Here is a 22,939-nt window from a genome sequence, read left to right as displayed (position 1 = left end):
CTCCGTAAACTCCGGTGGTTGGATGGTTAGCGCTTTGTTCGAGTAGACAATTGTGGAAAAAGCGAAGGCTCATTTCCAATACATGTCCGGTATAATCCATACTGCTTTATGATCACCGTTACGTAAATCCACTGATAACGACGTCTGATCTTCTGCCTAAAAGTGTTAACGTGATTCTTGTTAGATTAGCTGCTAACTGCTAGCCACTAGGGATGCACATTTTCCGCAAATTCCAAACTCGATCATTGCTAACGTTAACAATCAATCAATCGATTAATTGTAATTAAAAATACAAAACTTTCCAAACCATACCAAATGCGTTTTTTCCTCAATAAAAGGTTTATTTATGCAGCAGCAACGTATTGTATATTTCTCACAGCATTGCATAGCATAGCCTACGCTATGAAACACATAAAAACGTGGAGGCATAACTTTTTAAACATGTCAACATTTGCCCAGAATCCCCGTCACGCCCGCGCAGGGGCTCACTTACCCACGCAGATTGTGACGCGAGGTTACTCCAGGCGAGCCAATTTATCCGAATGAACACTGTTCTACTTGAACAGCATCTTATGACTTGTCTGAAAAGGGCTATAGTGATGTAGCCGAGTGTCCGGGTCCGCCTATTACTTACACTTTGTTAAAACAATAAACGAGAGTCAGGCTGTAACATTATAACACGTTTCCACATTCATTCTCAGTTAGCTCCTAGCGTTAGCACCATGGTTAGCACACACCAGCTCTGGTCAACAACACAGTCCCTCACTTCCTCACTACGGCAACTCTCGAGGGGACAAACACAGAGCCTCGCATATACGCTGAACACAGTCTGTTACAGTGATTTGAAAACACCATTTAATGCGTTGCTTTTTATGTTTTGTTTTGATCAAGTAATTTTTCTTTGCTCGAGTAAATCCTTAACAAGCAATTAATCGAGTTTCGATTAATTGTGTGCATCCCTACTAGCTACCTTATCGGCACTTTCCAAATCAGCCCTCAATTTCACTGCGCTGTCCTCATCTCTTCTCCACCCTCGTAGCTGTTGTTCTCTGATGGTGTGGTGTATGTCTATGTTTTGCAAGTTTAACTTAGCATATATTGCAAAATCGTTTTGTTGTGTTTGTCAAAATACTTCCAAACATTACTCTTATGCAGCGCCATGCTGTCTAGCTGTATCGCCAGATCCACGTGGGGGGGTGGGGCGAGTACCCGCACAGCTGAAACGCTACTCGAGTACTGACGTTACAAACAAGTACTCGAGTACCCGAGTACTCCCGCCTCTCCCTAGTCAGTACGGAGAGGAAGGCTGTGTTGGTCCCAGTGTTGACAGACATACTGTACCACTCTCCCACTGGAAGGCTATCAAACTGGCCGCCATTAAACAATGAAGCCGACTCAGTTTGCCCATGTGTGGCTGACTGCAGTCTTACCAGGTGGGTAGGAGTGGGCGAGCGATGGTCTTTGAGCGCCGCTGTTCCCGGGACATCCAGAAGAGGCCACTGCATCTGCAAGTACTGTGGAGACAGAGGGAGGGGAGCAGGGGGGAGGGAGGGGAGCAGGGGGGAGGGAGGGAGCAGGGGGGAGGGAGGGGAGCAGGGGGGAGGGAGGGGAGGAGGGGGGAGGGGAGCAGTGCGGAGGGAGGGAGGGAGGGGAGGAGGGGAGCAGGGGGGAGGGGAGGAGGGGGGAGGGGAGGAGGGGGGAGGGGAGCAGGGGGGAGGGAGGGAGGGAGGGGAGGAGGGGGGAGGGGAGGGAGGGGAGCAGGGGGGAGGGAGGGGAGCAGGGGGGAGGGGAGGAGGTGGGAGGGAGGGGAGCAGGGCGGAGGGAGGGAGCAGGGCGGAGGGAGGGAGCAGGGGGAAGGGAGTGAGGGAGGGGAGGAGGGGGGAGGGAGGGGAGGAGGGGGGAGGGAGGGGAGCAGGGGGGAGGGGAGGGAGGGGAGGAGGGGGGAGGGAGGGGAGCAGGGGGGAGGGAGGGGAGGAGGAAGGACTGTTAGAATTACAACAGGTATCCCACTGACAACCATAAGAGCACAGACAGGAGAGGAGGCTTCCCCACTGACAACCATAAGAGCACAGACAAGCCCTAATTGAATGGTTCATTCCATGCATTTGCATCAGACTGTTACTTTGGTTTCTACTGTATGTCCTCATGTACCACAGGCCTCCCTCTCCTTTGACTGCTGCAGGACCAGACTATTAGCTGGCGGTTTTCTCTCTAGCACATTTGCTTGGGAAGAGAGTGAACATGAATTCAATATGTAGTTAGGACAAATGTCAAATGAACTGCCCCTAGTGGAGTGAATGGAGCATTTTTAGGAGCCTACAGCAGCATGCCTCGGGGCAAAATAAGACACAACAGCAGACAATGGACATGACGTCTATATTTCGCAATTCCTTTTATACCCCAGACATCAGCAGAAGCTTTATGCTATGATGACATGATTCATTCTACCGTTTAAAGGTGGATAATATACTCATTTGGCTTTGATAAGACATATCGGACATGCTGCCTGGAAATGATGTTGGCATTATCTGACAAGGAAGAACTGAATGAACCATTAGCTCTCTCGCCTACTTTTTGCTGAGGGGGCCATTTTAGACCAAGCAGAACTTCCTGAACACTCTGAACATGTGACCTGAATTAAAATCATAAAAGATGAATCACACTCGAGGCCCAGAAGCAGGATCTGCTTCTACATTTGGATCTGGCCTGTGTGTGAAGCTGGATTATCAGTTCATTTGAGATCTAGAGTTGCATTAGAGTCTAGTTGCAGCCATAGTTAGTCAAATTTCAAGTGCTACTAGTTGCCACACGCCACACTATTGCATGCTGCTTCCTGAATCAATGGAGTGGATATGACCTATTTACCAACTATAAACAAACGCATGTTATATTTGCCATGAACACTTGTTGAATTGGAAGATGTAGGCTACCTCTTCACACAGACATAACAGCCAGTAGGCCTCTCTGCCAGGCCCAAATCACAACTTTCACAATGTAAAACAATATGTGATTATGTAGGTGAATATGTCATTTTAACTGTCAGGTAAGAACTGAATGAACGACACAGTACACAGCCCTTGCTTCAGTCCACTCCAGACACAATGCTACAGCTTTTGCCCTCAGGCCCCCATGTGCTGTGCTGTGCATGTTGTGTGTAAATCATCCCGTCTGACAGGAACCTCCACTCCTCCACTCAAACCACTGATCTGAACCTGCATTCAAGAAACAAACGCCAAGTGTAGGGCGGGCTATATGATTTCTGCAAAACGGGAGAAAACTGACGGAATGATGGAATTTGGTCATACACATGGAATAAACTGTAAAACATGGAATATTGCAAACTTTTTACTAAATTATTCCGTTTTTGATTTGGGCGTTTTGAGAGGGGGGGGGGGTGGGTCTTGGGCGGCTGTAGCTCAGGAGGTAGAGCGGGTCGTCCACCAATCGCCTTGGATAAAAGAGGTCGGTGGTTCGATTCCCGGCTCCTCCAGTCTGCATGTCGAAGTGTCCTTGGGCAAGACACTGAACCCCAAATTGCTCCCGTTGGTGTGCCAGCACCCTGCGTGGTAACCTGCCTCCATCGGTGTGTGAATGGGTGAATGTACCTACTGACTGTAAAGCGCTTTGGATAAAAGCGCTTTATAAATACGTTTTCCCTTTGAAACATGTTGAAGAGGCTGTCTGAGAGAGCCAAGTCATTAAAAAAAAAAAGATACCAACCCCTAAATTTAAATTAAATGGAAAGAAAACCTAGAAAGAAATAAAACGCCATTTGGAAAAAATAAAACGGATTTCATATGGCCCCCGAGGTAAAAATGGTCAATCGAATTAACTAGTAGGATTATCGATGAACGAGGTGTTAGGGGAGGTATAGACCTTATTCGATTGACGTCACTCACGTATGGGCACGCCCACCGCCGCCATATTGTTGACATAGCGCTGCAGCTTTAAGTGACAACCTATGTGAGAGCAGCATTTATAGGAAGCTAGCTGCCGTTAGCGTTACCTGTATCGTTCCAATTGTGTTCGGATGGTGACCTGGGTTAGGCATGGCTGTAGTAATCGCAGCAATAAAGTCCCCGTGGTTTGTTTCTATCTCTACCGTCCACAGACGTGAAGGGAGCGAGACGGAGGATACAGCAGCACAGGAGATGTGTGGATAGTTGGGAGAGAGACAGGTGAAACTTTCTGACAGCTGCTCCTCACAGCAAAGTCTGTTCACCTCGTTTTTTTTTTTTATTATTATTACAGGCATTAACGGCAGCATACAAACAACAACTTTGGGGGTTTTATTGCTGTCATCACCATCGCTATTTTGTAATGGAACAGAAACGACAATAAGGCAGTTACTATAGTCGTCAGCTGCAGGACGGTATGTCAACAATATGGCGCTGTCCGGGTTAGCGAATAAGGTCTATTAGAAGTCAAATGTCTCTGCGGCAAAGTCTGCAAGAACATTATGAAGGGGGCTGAAAAGACATCAAGCCAGGACCACATGTGGAGGAGAGATGCAGGACCATATGTGGAGGAGAGATGCAGGACCATATGTGGAGGAGAGATGCAAGACCACATGTGGAGGAGAGATGCAGGACCACATGTGGAGGAGAGATGCAGGACCACATGTGGAGGAGAGATGCAGGACCACATGTGGAGGAGAGATGCAGGACCACATGTGGAGGAGAGATGCAGGACCACATGTGGAGGAGAGATGCAGGACCACATGTGGAGGAGAGATGCAGGACCACATGTGGAGGAGAGATGCCAGGACCACATGTGGAGGAGAGATGCCAGGACCACATGTGGAGGAGAGATGCAGGACCACATGTGGAGGAGAGATGCAGGACCACATGTGGAGGAGAGATGCCAGGACCACATGTGGAGGAGAGATGCATGACTACATGTGGAGGAGAGATGCAGGACCACATGTGGAGGAGAGATGCCAGGACCACATGTGGAGGAGAGATGCAGGACCACATGTGGAGGAGAGATGCCAGGACCACATGTGGAGGAGAGATGCAGGACCACATGTGGAGGAGAGATGCCAGGACCACATGTGGAGGGGAGATGCAGGACCACATGTGGAGGAGAGATGCATGACTACATGTGGAGGAGAGATGCAGGACCACATGTAGAGGAGAGATGCAGGACCACATGTGGAGGAGAGATGCATGACTACATGTGGAGGAGAGATGCCAGGACCACATGTGGAGGAGAGATGCAGGACCACATGTGGAGGAGAGATGCAGGACCACATGTGGAGGAGAGATGCCAGGACCACATGTGGAGGGGAGATGCAGGACCACATGTGGAGGAGAGATGCAGGTGAGAGACGCAGGAGAGCTCCAGTCAGGAAGCACCCCACAGCACTGAAGATCTCAGCATCTGTGCCATCTCAAAGCTGATACCGCCCCAAGTTCCCCCAACCTGTGAGAGAAAGAGTGAAACGGCCCAAGATGCTCGCTGTGAAGATGCTCACAGCCTTGGGAGTAAAGGAGAGGAAGACGGGCGGTGGTTGGGGGGAGGCAGCAGAACGAGCCTCGTGTTGGCTGTGTGGAGACGGGAGGAGACGAGCTGGAGGCTTGGAGCTGATGGGCAGTGAGTTGGGCCACTGCCGACTCGCCAACTGGACGGTAATTACAGCAGGGTTTGAAACACCCGGTGAAGGTTGGGCACCGTCTGATGACATCAGCTCCAGGCCCAAAGCCTACAGTCACGGCAAGGGTGACTTCAAGTGAGGCATCCCACCATGTGTTGATGGAAGTAGTTTGTGGCTTTTGGGAACAGCGCAGTGTTTCCTTTACATCCAGTTAGCTACATGCAGAGAGACCTACACCTGTGTTTCAACTGGCATGAGGGTGAGGAGATCACCTCCATTTTCCTTTTTGGCTGAACTATGCCTTTAAGCACATTTCTCCAAAGTCAGAATCATGTGGGAGACAATGGAGGTGGCTGACCACACGCGCACATACGCAACACACACACACACACACACACACACACACACACACACACACACACTTTGCCAGTCTGCAAGGCTTCACTGGCAGAGGTGAACATGTCAAATACAGGGAAGTTTAGATAAGAGGGCTAAAAATGGCCACCCTATCAAGGTCTTATGGCAGGGGGAGAGGGGGGAGATGAGGAGAGGGGGGAGATGAGGAGAGGGGGGGATGAGGAGAGGGGGGAGATGAGGAGAGGGGGAGAGGGGGGAGATGAGGAGATGAGGAGAGGGGGGGATGAGGAGAGGGGGAGATGAGGAGAGGGGGAGATGAGGAGATGAGGAGAGGGGGAGATGAGGAGAGGGGGAGATGAGGAGAGGGGGAGATGAGGAGAGGGGGAGAGGGGGGGATGAGGAGAGGGGGAGAGGGGGGGATGAGGAGAGGGGGAGAGGGGGGAGATGAGGAGAGGGGGAGAGGGGGGGATGAGGAGAGGGGGAGAGGGGGGAGATGAGGAGATGAGGAGAGGGGGGGATGAGGAGAGGGGGAGAGGGGGGAGATGAGAGGGGGAGATGGGAGATGAGGAGAGGGGGAGATGAGGAGAGGGGCGAGATGAGGAGAGGGGGAGAGGGGGGAGATGAGGAGAGGGGGGAGATGAGGAGAGGGGCGAGATGAGGAGAGGGGGAGAGGGGGGAGATGAGGAGAGGGGGGAGATGAGGAGAGGGGGGAGATGAGGAGAGGGGGGAGAGGGGGGAGATGAGGAGATGAGGAGATGAGGAGAGGGGGGAGAGAAAGGGGGATGAGAGCTGAAGTGAACTGGAGTGGAGACGGAAATAAAAAGGCCGCCACAGCAATCTCAACACACTTGATTCACTCCCAGCAGAAACACTCAGTAGAATCATCATACTGCATGAAATAGGCCACGCCCATCATGGGGGAAATCGCTCCGTTCTTCACTCCCATAAACCAACATCATTTTCCTTGAATTAAACATAGCTAAAAGCTGTTGTGTGGTGGGCTGCGCAGACAACAAATGGGAAAAATCGCCAGTTAAAGTTTTTTTGTACTCCTGAGGAAAACAAGGAAGCCATTGAGAATTGGCGAGAAGAAAAATGTGGATGTTGCTGTCAACGAAGTTGGAGTGTTCATCTTCCGTATATATGATCTTTGTGTACCCGACCATGCACGCGACATAGGAGAACGCCAGGATTGGACGGGAGTTTGTGTTTTCCCCTTTGGGCGTGGTTTCTGAATGATGACGCGCTCCGCAGTGTCTCTATGGGAAGCGCTGTGATGTGATGAAACACTTTTGACCATGTTTAAGCATGATTGGCCTGAAGGTCCAGACACCACCCAGCTGAGAAACTAGAAGCCATCTCATGAAGCGACACCCGCTGCACGGCTGTGGTGGTTGCTTGCTATCCACCACGGTTGGCTTGTCTGTAGCACGGGGTTGCAATATTGGTAATTGTGACAGTAAGAATGTAGCTGGCTGGAGATGTATTAATGTCCAGCCATTAGGGCGTCTGGGTAGTGTAGCGGTAGATTACCTGCCTACCAACACGGGGGTCGCAGGTGCGCAGCCCCCGCGTGTTGCCTCCGGCTTGGTCGGGCCTCCATACAGGCACGATTAGCTGGTGTCTGCGGGTGGGAAGCCAGATTACGGGTATGTGTCCTGGTCACTGCACTAGCGCCTCCTCTGGTCGGTCGGGCCGCCCGTTTGGGGCGGAAGGGAACTGGTGGGAATAGCGTGATGATCCTCCCACGTGCTACGTCCTGCCGGTGAGGCTGCTCCCCGCTGTCAGGTGAAAAGAAGCGGCTGGCAACTGCACATGTTTCGGAGGAGGCATGGTGCTAGTCTACGGCTCTCCCCAGATCAGCAGAGGGTGGAGGAGCGACCGGGTCAGCGGGGGGAAATTGGCCAAGTACAATTGAGGAGAAAATGGGGGGGGGGGGGGAATCAGACATTTTTTTTCAGCCATTTAGCTGGCAGCTGGCGCTTATGGAAAACCCTGTAGTATTACATGAAACTGTCATTTGCGGCTTCATAATGTAATATAATGCAGTGTAATTACTGTGCTTTTGAACATATAGCCTAATCATGCCAGGAAGCCAACCCTGTGTGGTAAACCTGTAAATACCAGAGTATGTGGGTAGTGTGGTTACTGCTGCATGTCCTGCTAAACAGGACATGACAATCTCAGATAACAGGTGAGATACCAGCGGAACGTTGTTCACCTCCTCCATGTTGACATTCTTGCTGTTGCACAGTATTGGCGTCATGAAGGCCCGCAGCGCGGCCACACAAAACGCTTTTACACAGAACCAAGCAGCCCCGCCCAGATTTCCACCCCGGAATGTGCTTTTAGATCCACCCCTCCCGGATTGAAATGAGGCGTGAGCCACGGGCTTATTATGCTTATTAAGCTTATTATGTCCGAGGAGTTTAACCAGCAACTTTCAATATTCGTCTGATCGACTTTATGGATCACAGAGGCAGCATCATATGGTCAATGGTGTCCACCACCAGAACCTCACAGGAGACTCAGCTGAAGACGCGTTGGAAAGAGAAGACGCGTCCATATTTTCCTATACGATGAGGCCAGTCCACTCAATCAAAGTAAACTAAACTTAAAGCTATAGCATTCGTTAGCCTAGTAAGCTACATGAGGGCAAGTGCTGACTGGACATAATACACAGCATGGAAGTTTAGTGTTGGACTGCAGCGATCGCACCGACGGCAGCAGAAACCGTAAGTACATGACGTCTCCCCAAAGCGAGACTCGCTCCTTCATAGCGTTGTGAAATGTCGGGTGCACGGCGGACGGATGTTTCATGTATACACGCGGATTAGGGTGGCATAAAAGCTCATCCACGCATCTCTAACACAGACACAAACACAGACATACACACACACACACACACAGAGACTAGGGCTGTCAAAGAATATTCTATATTCGAATATAAAAATTAAAAGAATATTCTAATATGCAAATTAATATTCAAATGTATTATTAATATATATATATATATATATATATATATATATATATATATATATATATATATATATATATATATATATACATACATATATTATTATTATTATTTTTTTATTTTTATTTTTTTACAGTTAACCAGGTAAAAAACCTGGCCAAGAGGGCAACATAAAAACATACATTGTTTGCTTGGTTATTTAAAAAGATTACAAAAGTGTAGGCTACTACTGTATTAGTACTGACTAGGCATGGGTCGATTTCCGGTTTTACCGGTTCGGTTCGGTATACAAGCCCAAACCGGTTTGATCACGTGCAAACCGAAAAAAACCTTTAAAAAAAGAAAAAGAAAAAAAGATTTTTTTTTTTTTGCCAGTCCATTCTGATTGCACTATTGTTCGTATTAGCCTCTTCTCAAGTTGCACTAGTAGGCAAAAGTCTTATTTTGTTTATTATGTTGATGTTTGAAGAAAAGTTAAGCTGAATAGTTATGAGAAATAAAAACAGTGTGTTGTTACAGTTAAAAGGTTCTGCTTATTTGTATTCAGTGTTCGTGCTGGTTGGCAGCATACCAGCTTAGAGGTGCATTATCGCCACCAACTGCAGCCGCTTTGATACGTTTTTTTGGGGGAATATCGAACTGGTTTCAAAATGTTCAAACCGACCCATGCCTAGGCCCTATATTGTGTGAATTTGTGAGTTTTGAAGTTTATAAGGCAGCTCAGCTGTAAGCCAATCCATTCTGATTGCACTGCTTGTGTTTTTATTAGCCTTTTCTCAAGTTGCACTATAGGCAGAAGTCTTATTTAATTTATTATTTTGATGTTTAGAAGAAAAGTTGAGCTGAATAGTTATGAGAAATAAATACAGGGTGTGTTTGTTACACAGGTGTCCTGCTTTTTTTTATTCAGTATCATCATTGCTGGTTGACAATACCAGCTTAGAGGTGTATTATCGCTATCAGGTGGACTGAAGTTGCACTACAGACAGTTATGGGCCACACCCTGCTTAAAAAAATAATAAAAAAAAATAAAAAAAAATTAATTACAAAAAAAATCGGTATACCGGTTCGATCCGGTTTAGACGGCAATATCGAACCGGTTTTAAAATTTTCAAACCGACCCAGCCCTAGTACTGACTGAATAAATATGAAAAAAATATATATGTTGGGGAAAAAATTTGGTTCAAATAAATATACCAAGTAGTTATATAAGCTCTCTGGTTGTATTGATTTGACTTAACACGCACACAATTTTGTTGTTGTTGAATATATTCGAATGAATATGTTTTGTTTAGAGGGAATATTCAAATATGATTTTTAGCCCATTTTGACAGCCATAACAGACACACACACAGAGACACTTACATGAGTACACAAGCATGCACACACAGACAGACACACACACACACACACACACAGACACTTACATGAGTACACCAGCATGCACACACAGACACACACACAGACACTTACATGAGTACACAAGCATGCACACACAGACAGACACACACACACACATAGACACACAGACACTTACATGAGTACACCAGCATGCACACACAGACACACACAGACACGCACACGCACACACACATAGACACTTACATGAGTACACGAGCATGCACACACATACACACACAGACACGCACACGCACACAGACACTTACATGAGTACACAAGCATGCACACACAGACACGCACACACACACAGACACTTACATGAGTACACCAGCATGCACACACAGACACACACAGACACACACACACACACAGACACACAGACACTTAAGGCTGAATTATGCTCACCCTGCCGTGAAGGGCGCGGGGGTGGAGCGAGGGGCGGGCGCGTCAAATTACGTAAATTTGTTGGGCGTGGTTAAGCGCTAGCTCCAGCGGCCGCTCGCGTTCTGCCTGACTTTTTTTCTAACAGCGCGAGCTTCTCTCCAAACATGGCCGCATTTAAACCATTGAGCCCTGAACACTGAGCTGTGTTTTCCCCACATTTCTTGACCCATGTGGTAGGCTATAAACTTAGATTTGCAACTGTTCGTTTTTAGTCATTTCACCAAGTAAATGTGTTGTGTTGAGAGCATGATTGAGAGAGATTAAAAGCAGCACAGAGTAGTAGGCTATCAGGGCTGAGTAGTAAAAACGGCTTTCAGTAAAAACAAGTTTGGTGATTCCTTCATGTGCTGATGTGCGGTCATTTGAGAGTGAAAGCGCACTCAGTACTGCACAGCGTTTCTTTGCAACTTTTCACAGGCTGTTTTCACCATTGTACAATGCACACAATACATGCTGATCACTTTCTGAGTATAATGGCATCTGCCCCAGCGCGAGGTCTGCACGGTGACTCACGGAGACTCGCGGGGCCCCACCCCCACGGAGCTTGCTCGAGCATAAGAGCACCTTTACATGAGTACACCAGCATGCACACACAGACACACACAGACACGCACACGCACAGACACACACATAGACACTTACATGAGTACACGAGCATGCACACACAGACACGCACACGCACACATAGACACTTACATGAGTACACGAGCATGCACACACAGACACACACAGAGACACGCACACGCACACAGACACACACATAGACACTTACATGAGTACACGAGCATGCACACACAGACACACACAGACACACACATGCACACAGACACACACACAGACACTTACATGAGTACACGAGCATGCACACACAGACACACACAGACACACACACACGCACACACATAGACACTTACATGAGTACACGAACATGCACACAGACATGCACATGCACACAGACACACACACAGACACTTACATGAGTACACGAGCATGCACACACAGACACACACAGAGACACTTACATGAGTACACGAACATGCACACACAGACACACACAGACACGCACACAGACACACACATGAGTACACGAGCATGCACACACAGACACACACAGACACGCACACAGACACACACAGAGACACTTACATGAGTACACGAACATGCACACACAGACACGCACATGCACACAGACACACACACACAGACACTTACATGAGTACACGAGCATGCACACACAGACACGCACACAGACACACACACAGACACTTACATGAGTACACGAGCATGCACACACAGACACACACAGACACGCACACAGACACAGACACACAGACATAGACACTTACATGAGTACACGAGCATGCACAGACACGCACACGCACACAGACACACACATAGACACATGAGTACACGAACATGCACACACAGACACGCACATGCACACAGACACACACACAGACACTTACATGAGTACACAAGCATGCACACACAGACACACACACGCACACAGACACACACACAGACACTTACATGAGTACACGAGCATGCACACACAGACACACACAGACACGCACACAGACACACACACAGACACTTACATGAGTACACGAGCATGCACACACAGACACACACACACACACACGCACACACACGCACGCACACACACGCACAGACACGCACATGAGTACACGAGCATGCGCGCACGCACACACACACACACACACAGAAGCAGGATAAGTCGTGGACAAGGGCCGTATTGTGTAGCAGGTCAAATTAAAATCATAATGAGCACCGCAGGAACAAATTAAGATTGGAGAGATTCTGTTTGCTTGCTCAGTGTGTGTGTGTGTGTGTGTGTGCGCGTGTGTGTGTGTGTGTGTGTGTGTGTGTGTGTATGTGTGCGTGTGTGCGTGTGTGACGTCTTGAGTGAGAGAGACAAAGGACAGAGTCCAAAAAGTATGCACATGCCCAACCCCCATTCCTCACACTCACACACACTACCAGCCCCCAAACCACTGGGCTCCCACTGTTGACCAAGCTGTCTGAAATAGGGAACCCTCTGCCAGACAGACACACACACACAGAGTCCCCCCCCCCCCCCCATTTAGAAAGCCTTTGGTGCTCACTCAACTGTGAGTGACGTCAACAGACTCGCAACTTTCACCTCTGACCTCAAACAAGAGGAGAGGAGAGGAGAGGAGAGGAGAGGAGAGGAGAGGAGTGGAGAGGAGAGGAGAGGAGAGGAGAGGAGAGGAGAGGAGAGGAGAGGAGAGGAGGACTGAGGCATGTCCTCTGATGTCTCCTCTCCTCCTCCTTTAGGGCGACTGACGAGCTACGTCAGATCGGACGTGCAGGAGGTACGTCTGCTCTAACGTTATTCATTTATTTGAGAAAAGAGGTGGGGGGAAATACTGTTACTTTTGACTGCTGTTGTATGAAAGAATACGCAGATAGGCCGACTATATTCCTCTACTAGTGCGTGACTTGCCATATACGGGGGGAGAGAGAGAGGGAAGGAGGGAGGGTGCAGTGAATAGACCTAGTTATTTTTTATTTAAAAGCTAAAAGATTGAAACAGTATTTCGTTTAGTAAAAATATGTTATCAATTTAGCAAATGATTACATCTTCCTTTTTCAATAGATTGTGACTGTTGTTGACATAAATTGTGGCCCTACCCTCAATGCCTTAACCAGTGCAGGGAGACAGAGAGAAATGTAACATATCTTATAAAGCTTACAGAACTACTTATGTCTTGGATATTATATTTCTATATGCATCTTCGTAATATATGCCACTTCAAATGTATTCCATATGCATTTCATTACATAGAAATAGAATAGCCTATATTGCATGCTACAACAAAACCAACAGAAAATGAAACAAGACTGCAATCACTTTAGCTGCAAAACTACTATTAGTCCTAACCTACCCTGTCAAAGATTTTTTTTTAAATCCCCTAATTACAACCATACATAGTATACGATTAGGGATGCACAATATATATGCAATCATATTGGTATCGGCCAATGTTAGTCATTTTTTTGTTGTGTTACAATGTTAATTCATAATATCGGTTATCGGTATCAGCCAACATTTTCACATTGAGAGGAAACAATGGAGTAAATCTATGATTTATGTGCTTTTCCCAATGTTTGGAAATAAAGAAATGCATTACTTTTTCAAATTCACAGTGTTTACATGTGTTTTACAGTATATGTACAAAATTTGATGACCACAGAAATGTGTTTTTATACAGATCATATGGACATCCGTAAATAACGGTTATCGGCCATAACAGCAATGTTAATATCGGTTATCGGCATCGGCCAAAATTGTCATATCGGTGCATCCCTATATACGATTATGCTATATTATAGGCTATAGACTATAAATGGCAACCATATTTTTATTTTGGCAACCAAAAGCTCCTGCCAGCTTGCCACGCCGGCAACCACTTTTCAAAGTTAACGTTGAGCCCTGGAGTGTGTCCAAGTGTGTCATTCATACGGTGAAACTTCTTCTTCTCTCATTTTGGACTGAGGGCAGACTCGACGTTACAGTGACTCACTATCGCCTCTTAAGTTACAAGTGGTATTACAGGTAGAGCTGGGTATCGAACTTGTACACCTTTAAGGCATCGAACGAATGATGTCGGTACTACCTAGTATGGATTCCTGGAGGCATTATCAGACTGTGACCAATGCCCAGACGTCATTCAGGTCCAGATTGTTGCTGTGGAGGGAGCCTATGATAGCTTGGGAAAAGGTTGAGTACCGTAAAACTTTAGATAGTAGCCCAAGCGTTTATTGACCAAAATGTGTAGCCAGACCCGGCGTCTATTTGGGACCTGCCTAAAATCCTTTTTGCACAAAATTCTTGGCCAGCAAAGATTGGAAATAGTATCAAATTGTTTATTGAAACCAGTATGAATAGTACTTCATGTCTGAATCCTACAAAGGACTGCGTCGTCAGGAGAGACATTTCGAGGATGTGTATATCCTCAGTACACGTGAAGTACCCACAATTCTATGCACATGAATGAATGATTGCTCCCAGCTGGGTGTTTTAAAAATGGCAAGCAGCAAACCATCGCCGGCTGCGCAAATTGACACATTTAAATGTAAGTATCTTCTGTCCTTCGTGAAGATGTGTTATCACTTTAGTGGGCCAGCAAATGTTTTAATGCCCAATTGTTTATTAATAAGCTAGAAACTTCCAAGTCTGAAATCTGGTGGTGGGACCATGATGCAATCACGCTAGCCTGTTCTAAAGGTTTGCTCTTCCAACGTGAGGAAGGACTCTTGCCTACAGAGGCAGGACGTGACTAGGAAGGACAAGTCGTGCCGAGGAAGACTCCTTGACTTTGAGAAGCGGCTACTGTCTTTTGGCTTTCCCATATTCCTTATATTTTGGCGACAATCAAGAGACACACACGGACAAACTACAGGATCAGACTGAGGTGGAATCAGCCTTGTACCCTCGTACTGTTAACTCTGTCTAGTTACTCTATATGTCCTATATATTCTCATATCATCATACTATCTCCAGCTACTCCTAACTGCTCTGCTACAGACAAGCATGCATACACACATGTGCACACACACCTCCCCCTACCACTGCATAAAACTCCTGGAGATATGCTACCCCCTGCCTAGACTAACACACACACACACACACACACACACACACACACACACACACCAGTGTGTGCACATAAGGCCACACACACACACACACACACACACACACACACAATCCAGTGTTGTAGAAATACACACATACACACAGCAACCCCCGCAACCCGTCCCCCATTCCGAGGCCCTAGGAAGCTCTGGCTGTGAGTGCTAACTGAAACCAGCTGTTCGAAATACCAGAAAAATCAATGCACACACACACCCCTGCATGCTTACACACACACACACACACACACACACACACACACACACACCCCTGCACACACACACGCACACCCCTGCACACACACACACACACCCCCACACACACACAGCCCTGCACACACACACACACACCCCTGCACAATCAGGGTTTATTACTGAGGGAAGTATGAAGTCATTGTGTGACTAGAGGCCAAAGTGTTTGGGCCTACTGCTGTTTACAAAACACTCTGCACAGAGCGCACATGAACGTCATCTCCAAGACAAAGGCCTGGGGAAGGGAGCGGGCGGGGCCCAGAAGGTAGAACAACCAGGTGAACTCTGGACTATGTTAGTTGAACTAACACAGTCCAGAGTTCATGTCTGAAAGTGGCAGTCAGGTCCGAAGGTCAGGTCCGGAGTTACCCTTACAGACATGACCTCTGTCTGGACTATGTTAGTTGAGTCAGGTCCGGAGTTACCCTCACAGACAGGACCTCTGTCTGGACTATGTTAGTTGAGTCAGGTCCAGAGTTACCCTTACAGACATGACCTCTGTCTGGACTATGTTAGTTGAGTCAGGTCCAGAGTTACCCTTACAGACAGGACCTCTGTCTGGACTATGTTAGTTGAGTCAGGTCCAGAGTTACCCTTACAGACAGGACCTCTGTCTGGACTATGTTAGTTGAGTCAGGTCCGGAGTTACCCTTACAGACATGACCTCTGTCTGGACTATTGGCTCAATTCCACCACATTTAACAGCCCTGCACAGCTCGTCCCCACTCGGCTCTAATCGTTTCGGCTCGATGGACGTTTTGCTTCCACCGCGGATCATCTGCCCCCACCCACCCCCGCCCCCGCATATCTGTCCTTCGCTTATAGCCGAAGTAGGCTATAACATAACGTTACAATTAAATCCATCCACAGAACTTTTAAACTGTTTATGAAATACTGGTGCCTCTAAATGACCTACAGTGTACATGGGCGAATGTGACAATCGGCCAGGAGAATGGATATCACTTTGTAGTTAGTCAAACTCAGGCATGCGCTGCACTGCGCGCGGACGGAAGAGGCGCAACAGAGTGAAGCCTGCCCTGTACCCCGCGGCCTCTCAGGCAAGACCGCGGCTTCACCAAACACCCGCTGCGGCCTAGCGGAGCGCTGCAGCTCAACTAACTACAGGAGCTTGCTGAGCAGCGGACTTTTTTCACTCTGAAAACAATTGAAACCACCGCCATGACTTTATTTCACCAGAGGCGAAGGCAGCAACACAAAGACTGATGGAAATAACATAACAGAAGAGAATGTAAGCCCACTAAACTGGTATGCAGCGCATTGACAGTCAGTAGATAGAGTAAACACGATTCTGCCTGGCCAATCAGTCGTCTACAATGTTTTCACGTCACCGTATGAACCCGGGTTCACAGAATAGAACCTCGACGAAGCAGGTACGAAAAGTAGCACGACTCGACCCCAATACAACCCGGGCTGGGACAGTTTAAACCGGTGGGATGAGACAATTTATCGAGTCGAGCGGAGCGGGATCGCGCTACTACCTGCAGTGGAAATGAGCCATATGTTAGTTGAGTCAGGTCCGGAGTTACCCTTACAGACATGACCTCTGTCTGGACTATGTTAGTTGAGTCAGGTCCAGAGTTACCCTTACAGACATGACCTCTGTCTGGACTATGTTAGTTGAGTCAGGTCCGGAGTTACCCTTACAGACAGGACCTCTGTCTGGACTATGTTAGTTGAGTCAGGTCCGGACGGAGTTACTCTTAAAGACATGACCTCTGTCTGGACTATGTTAGTTGAGTCAGGTCCGGACGGAGTTACTCTTAAAGACATGACCTCTGTCTGGACTATGTTAGTTGAGTCAGGTCCGGAGTTACCCTTACAGACATGACCTCTGTCTGGACTATGTTAGTTGAGTCAGGTCCAGAGTTACCCTTACAGACAGGACCTCTGTCTGGACTATGTTAGTTGAGTCAGGTCCGGAGTTACCCTTACAGACAGGACCTCTGTCTGGACTATGTTAGTTGAGTCAGGTCCGGAGTTACTCTTAAAGACATGACCTCTGTCTGGACTATGTTAGTTGAGTCAGGTCCAGAGTTACCCTTACAGACAGGACCTCTGTCTGGACTATGTTAGTTGAGTCAGGTCCAGAGTTACCCTTACAGACAGGACCTCTGTCTGGACTATGTTAGTTGAGTCAGGTCCGGAGTTACCCTTACAGACAGGACCTCTGTCTGGACTATGTTAGTTGAGTCAGGTCCGGAGTTACTCTTAAAGACATGACCTCTGTCTGGACTATGTTAGTTGAGTCAGGTCCGGAGTTACCCTTACAGACATGACCTCTGTCCGGACTACCGTAAAATACCAATTAGAAGCAGACTTCCAAATTGCCGCGGGTCCCATATATAAGCGGGGTCTGGATACATATTTTGTACATAAAAGCAGGTCCCAATTTGACGCCCGGTTAGTTTTTTCAATGTTTTCTTTTTACCTTTGCGACATCCTGTTGAATGCATCTCCCAAACACAACGAAGAAGAAAAATCGGATGAAGAAGACGAACAACGAGGAAACGAGGAACAACGAGGAAAAAAAACACATGCACGAAACTTGCTGATCAAAATTTGTTTTCCGTCAACATCTGATGATTCTGAAAATTGTGTAGGCATTTCCTGAAGATTTTTATACACTAAAACCGACATCTCTGGTGTAATAATTATTTTGAGAAATGTGCCTATGGTATGTTTCCCTGCCAGCGGGCATAGAAGTCGGCTTCTAATTGGTATTTCACGGCACTTTCACATGTGCACTACTGAAGAGGGTAGGCTCTGTGAGTGATGAACTTTTTAAAAATTCGTTTTCCAGCAACACCTGACAGTTATGAAAATTGTGTAGGCATTTTCTGAAGATTTTTGTAGGCCTACAAATCCGACATCTCTGATTGAGAAATGTGAGTATGATAGGCTATAATGTTTCCCCTGCCAGCGGAGGAGGCAGCGCATGCAACAAATAATCTGCTCACATGATGATCATGTTCTCTCACCTTCAGCGGAGAAAGTTTAGTGGTAAATACCGGTAGGTCACAGTTCAGCTCAAATTTTATTTGATTTCATGTACAGGCCAGAACTGGCATGCAATGCTCTGCTGCGCTGAGAGGGAGGCGCGGCTCTCCCCATAGACAAGCAATCGTGTGGGGGGCTGTAGCCAACTGATTAAAATAAATGGTTTAAATAAACAATTTCATACTATTTACAATCTTTGCTGAGCAATATTTTTGTACAAAAATAATTAAAGCTGGTCCCAAACTGCCGCAGGTCCCATATTGACGCGGGGTCTGGCTACATATTTTGTCAATTAACGCCCGGGCTAATAATTGGTATTTTACGGTATGTTAGTTGAGTCAGGTCCAGAGTTACCCTTACAGACAGGACCTCTGTCTGGACTATGTTAGTTGAGTCAGGTCCGGAGTTACCCTTACAGACATGACCTCTGTCTGGACTATGTTAGTTGAGTCAGGTCCGGAGTTACCCTTACAGACATGACCTCTGTCTGGACTATGTTAGTTGAGTCAGGTCCGGAGTTACCCTTACAGACAGGACCTCTGTTTGGACTATGTTAGTTGAGTCAGGTCCGGAGTTACCCTTACAGACAGGACCTCTGTCTGGACTATGTTAGTTGAGTCAGGTCCGGAGTTACCCTTACAGACAGGACCTCTGTCTGGACTATGTTAGTTGAGTCAGGTCCGGAGTTACCCTTACAGACATGAACTCTGTCTGGACTATGTTAGTTGAGTCAGGTCCGGAGTTACCCTTACAGACGTGAACTCTGTCTGGACTATGTTAGTTGAGTCAGGTCCAGAGTTACCCTTAAGCCGTTTTCCCACATGCGTACCTGAAAATTACCTGTAAGTCAATATCGGACATTTCCCTTCACACCTCAGCGCTGGCATGTGAGAATCTAGGAGCGAAATTTCCTGTATGTTGGGGGGCGGGGGGAGCTTATTTGGGGGGTCGGGTTTAGATCAATAAGGTGTTTTCGGGTTGTCCTTGGGTCCGGACATTTCCCGAAGTTACCCTTACAGACAAGAGGAATTGTTTCGTGTCATTTGTTTTCAGACATGAGGAAATCCTCCGTGTGGAGAGTGCAGGGGAAGGCGTAAATTGTGTGTGGTTTTCAATGTAGACTACATCAGAGATATTTCTCAGAAAGCAATTCTCCACTCCATGAAAAGACACATTATTCTAGCGATAGGGTTAGAAAACGTGGTGTGGAGATACGCCAAAAAGTGAGCCTTTTGCGACATACGAAAAGGTTACTTGCCAAATAGTGGGTCGCGGTAAGGTCAAACGCCGGAAAAGGTGATTTTACAGTGGCATTCTAGACATATCTGACCCCTTTTCAATCGATTTCTCGCCCCAAAAGTTATCTCTTGATTGAGATAAAATACAACACTCTCAGCTTGTTGCATTTTCATGACACAACAGGCAGAAAATAAACCGTTCAACTTTGACTTGTTTACTCAGCAACATGGTGTTTTCTCTTCCAAACAATCCAGCCACATAGCTATCCAATCATGAAGTGAAAGCGCACGGGAACATTCATATTGTGTAAGAGTGCCATTTAACAATATAACAGGATCTAGGGCCATATGAAATCCGTTTTGATTTTTTTTGCAAATTGCGTTTTATTTCTTTCCAAATGCAGTTTTTTCCATTGGGGTTAGGGTGGATATTTTCTGATGACTTGGCTCTCTCAGACAGCCTCTTCAACATGTTTGTCAAAGTGAAAACCAAGTTGTGAGGTGACGTGAGGATCCCACGCAAGACCCACCCCCCTCTCAAAACACCCCAATCCAAAAGAGACATATTTCTTTAGTAGTTATTATTCTGATTATATTATTATTAGTATTATATTATTTACTTGTGTATTAGGTGTATACTTGTGTATATAGGTCTATATAACTATGTTCATTGCTGTATATATTTGAGTAATATGTAAATGTGTTACATAAATATGTACATTTCAAATCAAATCACGTTGGTTCTGCGCTCGCAAATTTGCTTGTTAAAGTCGAGCTGAACTCAAAAATGACTTCTTTTCTTTTAGTTCAAATACCTGGGTATGCAGTGCACCTATTTAATAATGTATGCCAAAAAAAATTACAAAAATATAATTTCTTTCGTTTTTCACACTTTTTCACATCAAAAGTTCATTTTTCAAGATTTCATTGAAAAAAAAATTCTACCCCATTTCAACCAATCATATCACGACATGGCAGCTGTCAATCAAATCTTCATTTCAGGATAATTTTCTCTTCCAAATGAAGTAGAAAATGGCGCCTAGTGCCTGTCATCTGGCAGAATTCCTATCCCATAAACTAACTACTAACTTGGCCAATTGTATGAAACATGGAACAAAAAACAAAAACTATAATGTCTAAGAATGCAAAGAAATGTAACTGGCTTGTTACAAGACGCATTCCAGGAATAGTATTTACATTTATAACGATAATGGCGCGCACCTCCGAGAGCGTGGCTGTCAGGGGTCGCCCCTCGGAGATTCCAGGCGGGCGGGGAGCACCCATGCATCGGATTGTCCGCTCGCTCCGCATGAAGCAGCCTGGCTGCCTGGTACTCTGCGGATCCCACTTGCGTAGCACGACAACACGCTGAATCCCACTCGATTTGGGGGTGGAACACGCCAGGATTGGCCAATGCCAAAGCCAGTCCTCAGAATTGTCAAATCAAATAATCGACACCATTATGGTCCGCCTCTCAATTTGTTTTCAGTCTGAAACGGACTCAGATGCACGTGACGAACGGGTTCACCTCGACTTTAAGTGTGAACTGTCGACAGACGCGAGCGTGGAGCTCCCCCCCGAGCACTCACTCACCGACCAGTCACACAGGTCCCACGGATATCTAGCCTGCTGGATATGTGGTCATGTCGGGAGAGAAGAGCGTAGTGAGGCAGGCACAGCCGGGGTGATGTCTGCTGTCTGCAGCACGCTACAGACAGACAAGTGGTCTGACAGAGGAGGCCATTCTCCAGGATTGGTACAAACTACTGTCCCACAACCAAAAGACTAATTTAAAAAGCATTTAAGTAGCTATGCAAATCGTATATGTTTACTAAAAATCATTCTATTATCTATTGAAACTTGAAATAATATTTGAGATAGGCGTAAACTTGATAACTCCGACTTAATAAATCTAACATTGATCCAATTTTGGAGAATGACCCATTGATGCGGGCGTGTGTTTAGAAAGAATAAAGCCGGTGTGAGACTGCGTTTGTGGACTTGTCGGGGATTCTCCTGGTGGAATATCTCGTAATGTCGCAGCTCAGTCATATAGTGTGAAAACCACAACGACTCAAAGACTCCTGATTACAAGACAGTTGTATAGTGTGAAAGGAACAGAGACTGACGACTCACGAGGAGCTTGTAGTCTGTAGCCGCCTTTAGTGTGAGTTCCTCCTAGTCTGTTACAGCAGTGTGCTCAGGTTGGTGAATACGCAGCGGGTCAGTGTGAGTTCCTAGTCTGTTACACCAGTGTGCTCGGGTTGGTGAATACGCAGCGGGTCAGTGTGAGTTCCTAGTCTGTTACAGCAGTGTGCTCAGGTTGGTGAATACGCAGCGGGTCAGTGTGACTTCCTAGTCTGTTACAGCAGTGTGCTCAGGTTGGTGAATACGCAGCGGGTCAGTGTGAGTTCCTAGTCTGTTACACCAGTGTGCTCAGGTTGGTGAATACGCAGCGGGTCAGTGTGACTTCCTAGTCTGTTACAGCAGTGTGCTCAGGTTGGTGAATACGCAGCGGGTCAGTGTGACTTCCTAGTCTGTTACACCAGTGTGCTCAGGTTGGTGAATACGCAGCGGGTCAGTGTGACTTCCTAGTCTGTTACACCAGTGTGCTCGGGTTGGTGAATACGCAGCGGGTCAGTGTGAGTTCCTAGTCTGTTACACCAGTGTGCTCAGGTTGGTGAATACGCAGCGGGTTAGTGTGAGTTCCTAGTCTGTTACACCAGTGTGCTCAGGTTGTTGAATACGCAGCGGGTCAGTGTGACTTCCTAGTCTGTTACAGCAGTGTGCTCAGGTTGGTGAATACGCAGCGGGTCAGTGTGACTTCCTAGTCTGTTACAGCAGTGTGCTCAGGTTGGTGAATACGCAGCGGGTCAGTGTGAGTTCCTAGTCTGTTACACCAGTGTGCTCAGGTTGGTGAATACGCAGCGGGTCAGTGTGACTTCCTAGTCTGTTACACCAGTGTGCTCGGGT

General features: G+C 46.9%; 1 protein-coding gene across 1 annotated transcript in view; it reads right to left on the bottom strand.

Moving 5' to 3' along the window:
• The window catches only part of LOC310778049 (transcription factor 7-like 1-B), a 43,181-nt gene that overhangs the window by 9,737 nt on the left and 10,505 nt on the right, over positions 1-22,939 (bottom strand). The window contains exon 4 of the mRNA XM_083638367.1: positions 1,431-1,514. Coding sequence (XP_083494493.1) covers positions 1,431-1,514 — 84 coding nt within the window. The remainder of the gene's footprint in view (positions 1-1,430; positions 1,515-22,939) is intronic.

This window comes from Poromitra crassiceps (genome assembly GCF_964638095.1).
Source record: "Poromitra crassiceps genome assembly, chromosome: 6".
NCBI lineage: Eukaryota > Metazoa > Chordata > Actinopteri > Beryciformes > Melamphaidae > Poromitra > Poromitra crassiceps.
The sequence above is the reverse complement of the archived record's forward strand: the minus strand, read 5'-3'. Positions and strand labels throughout refer to the sequence as shown.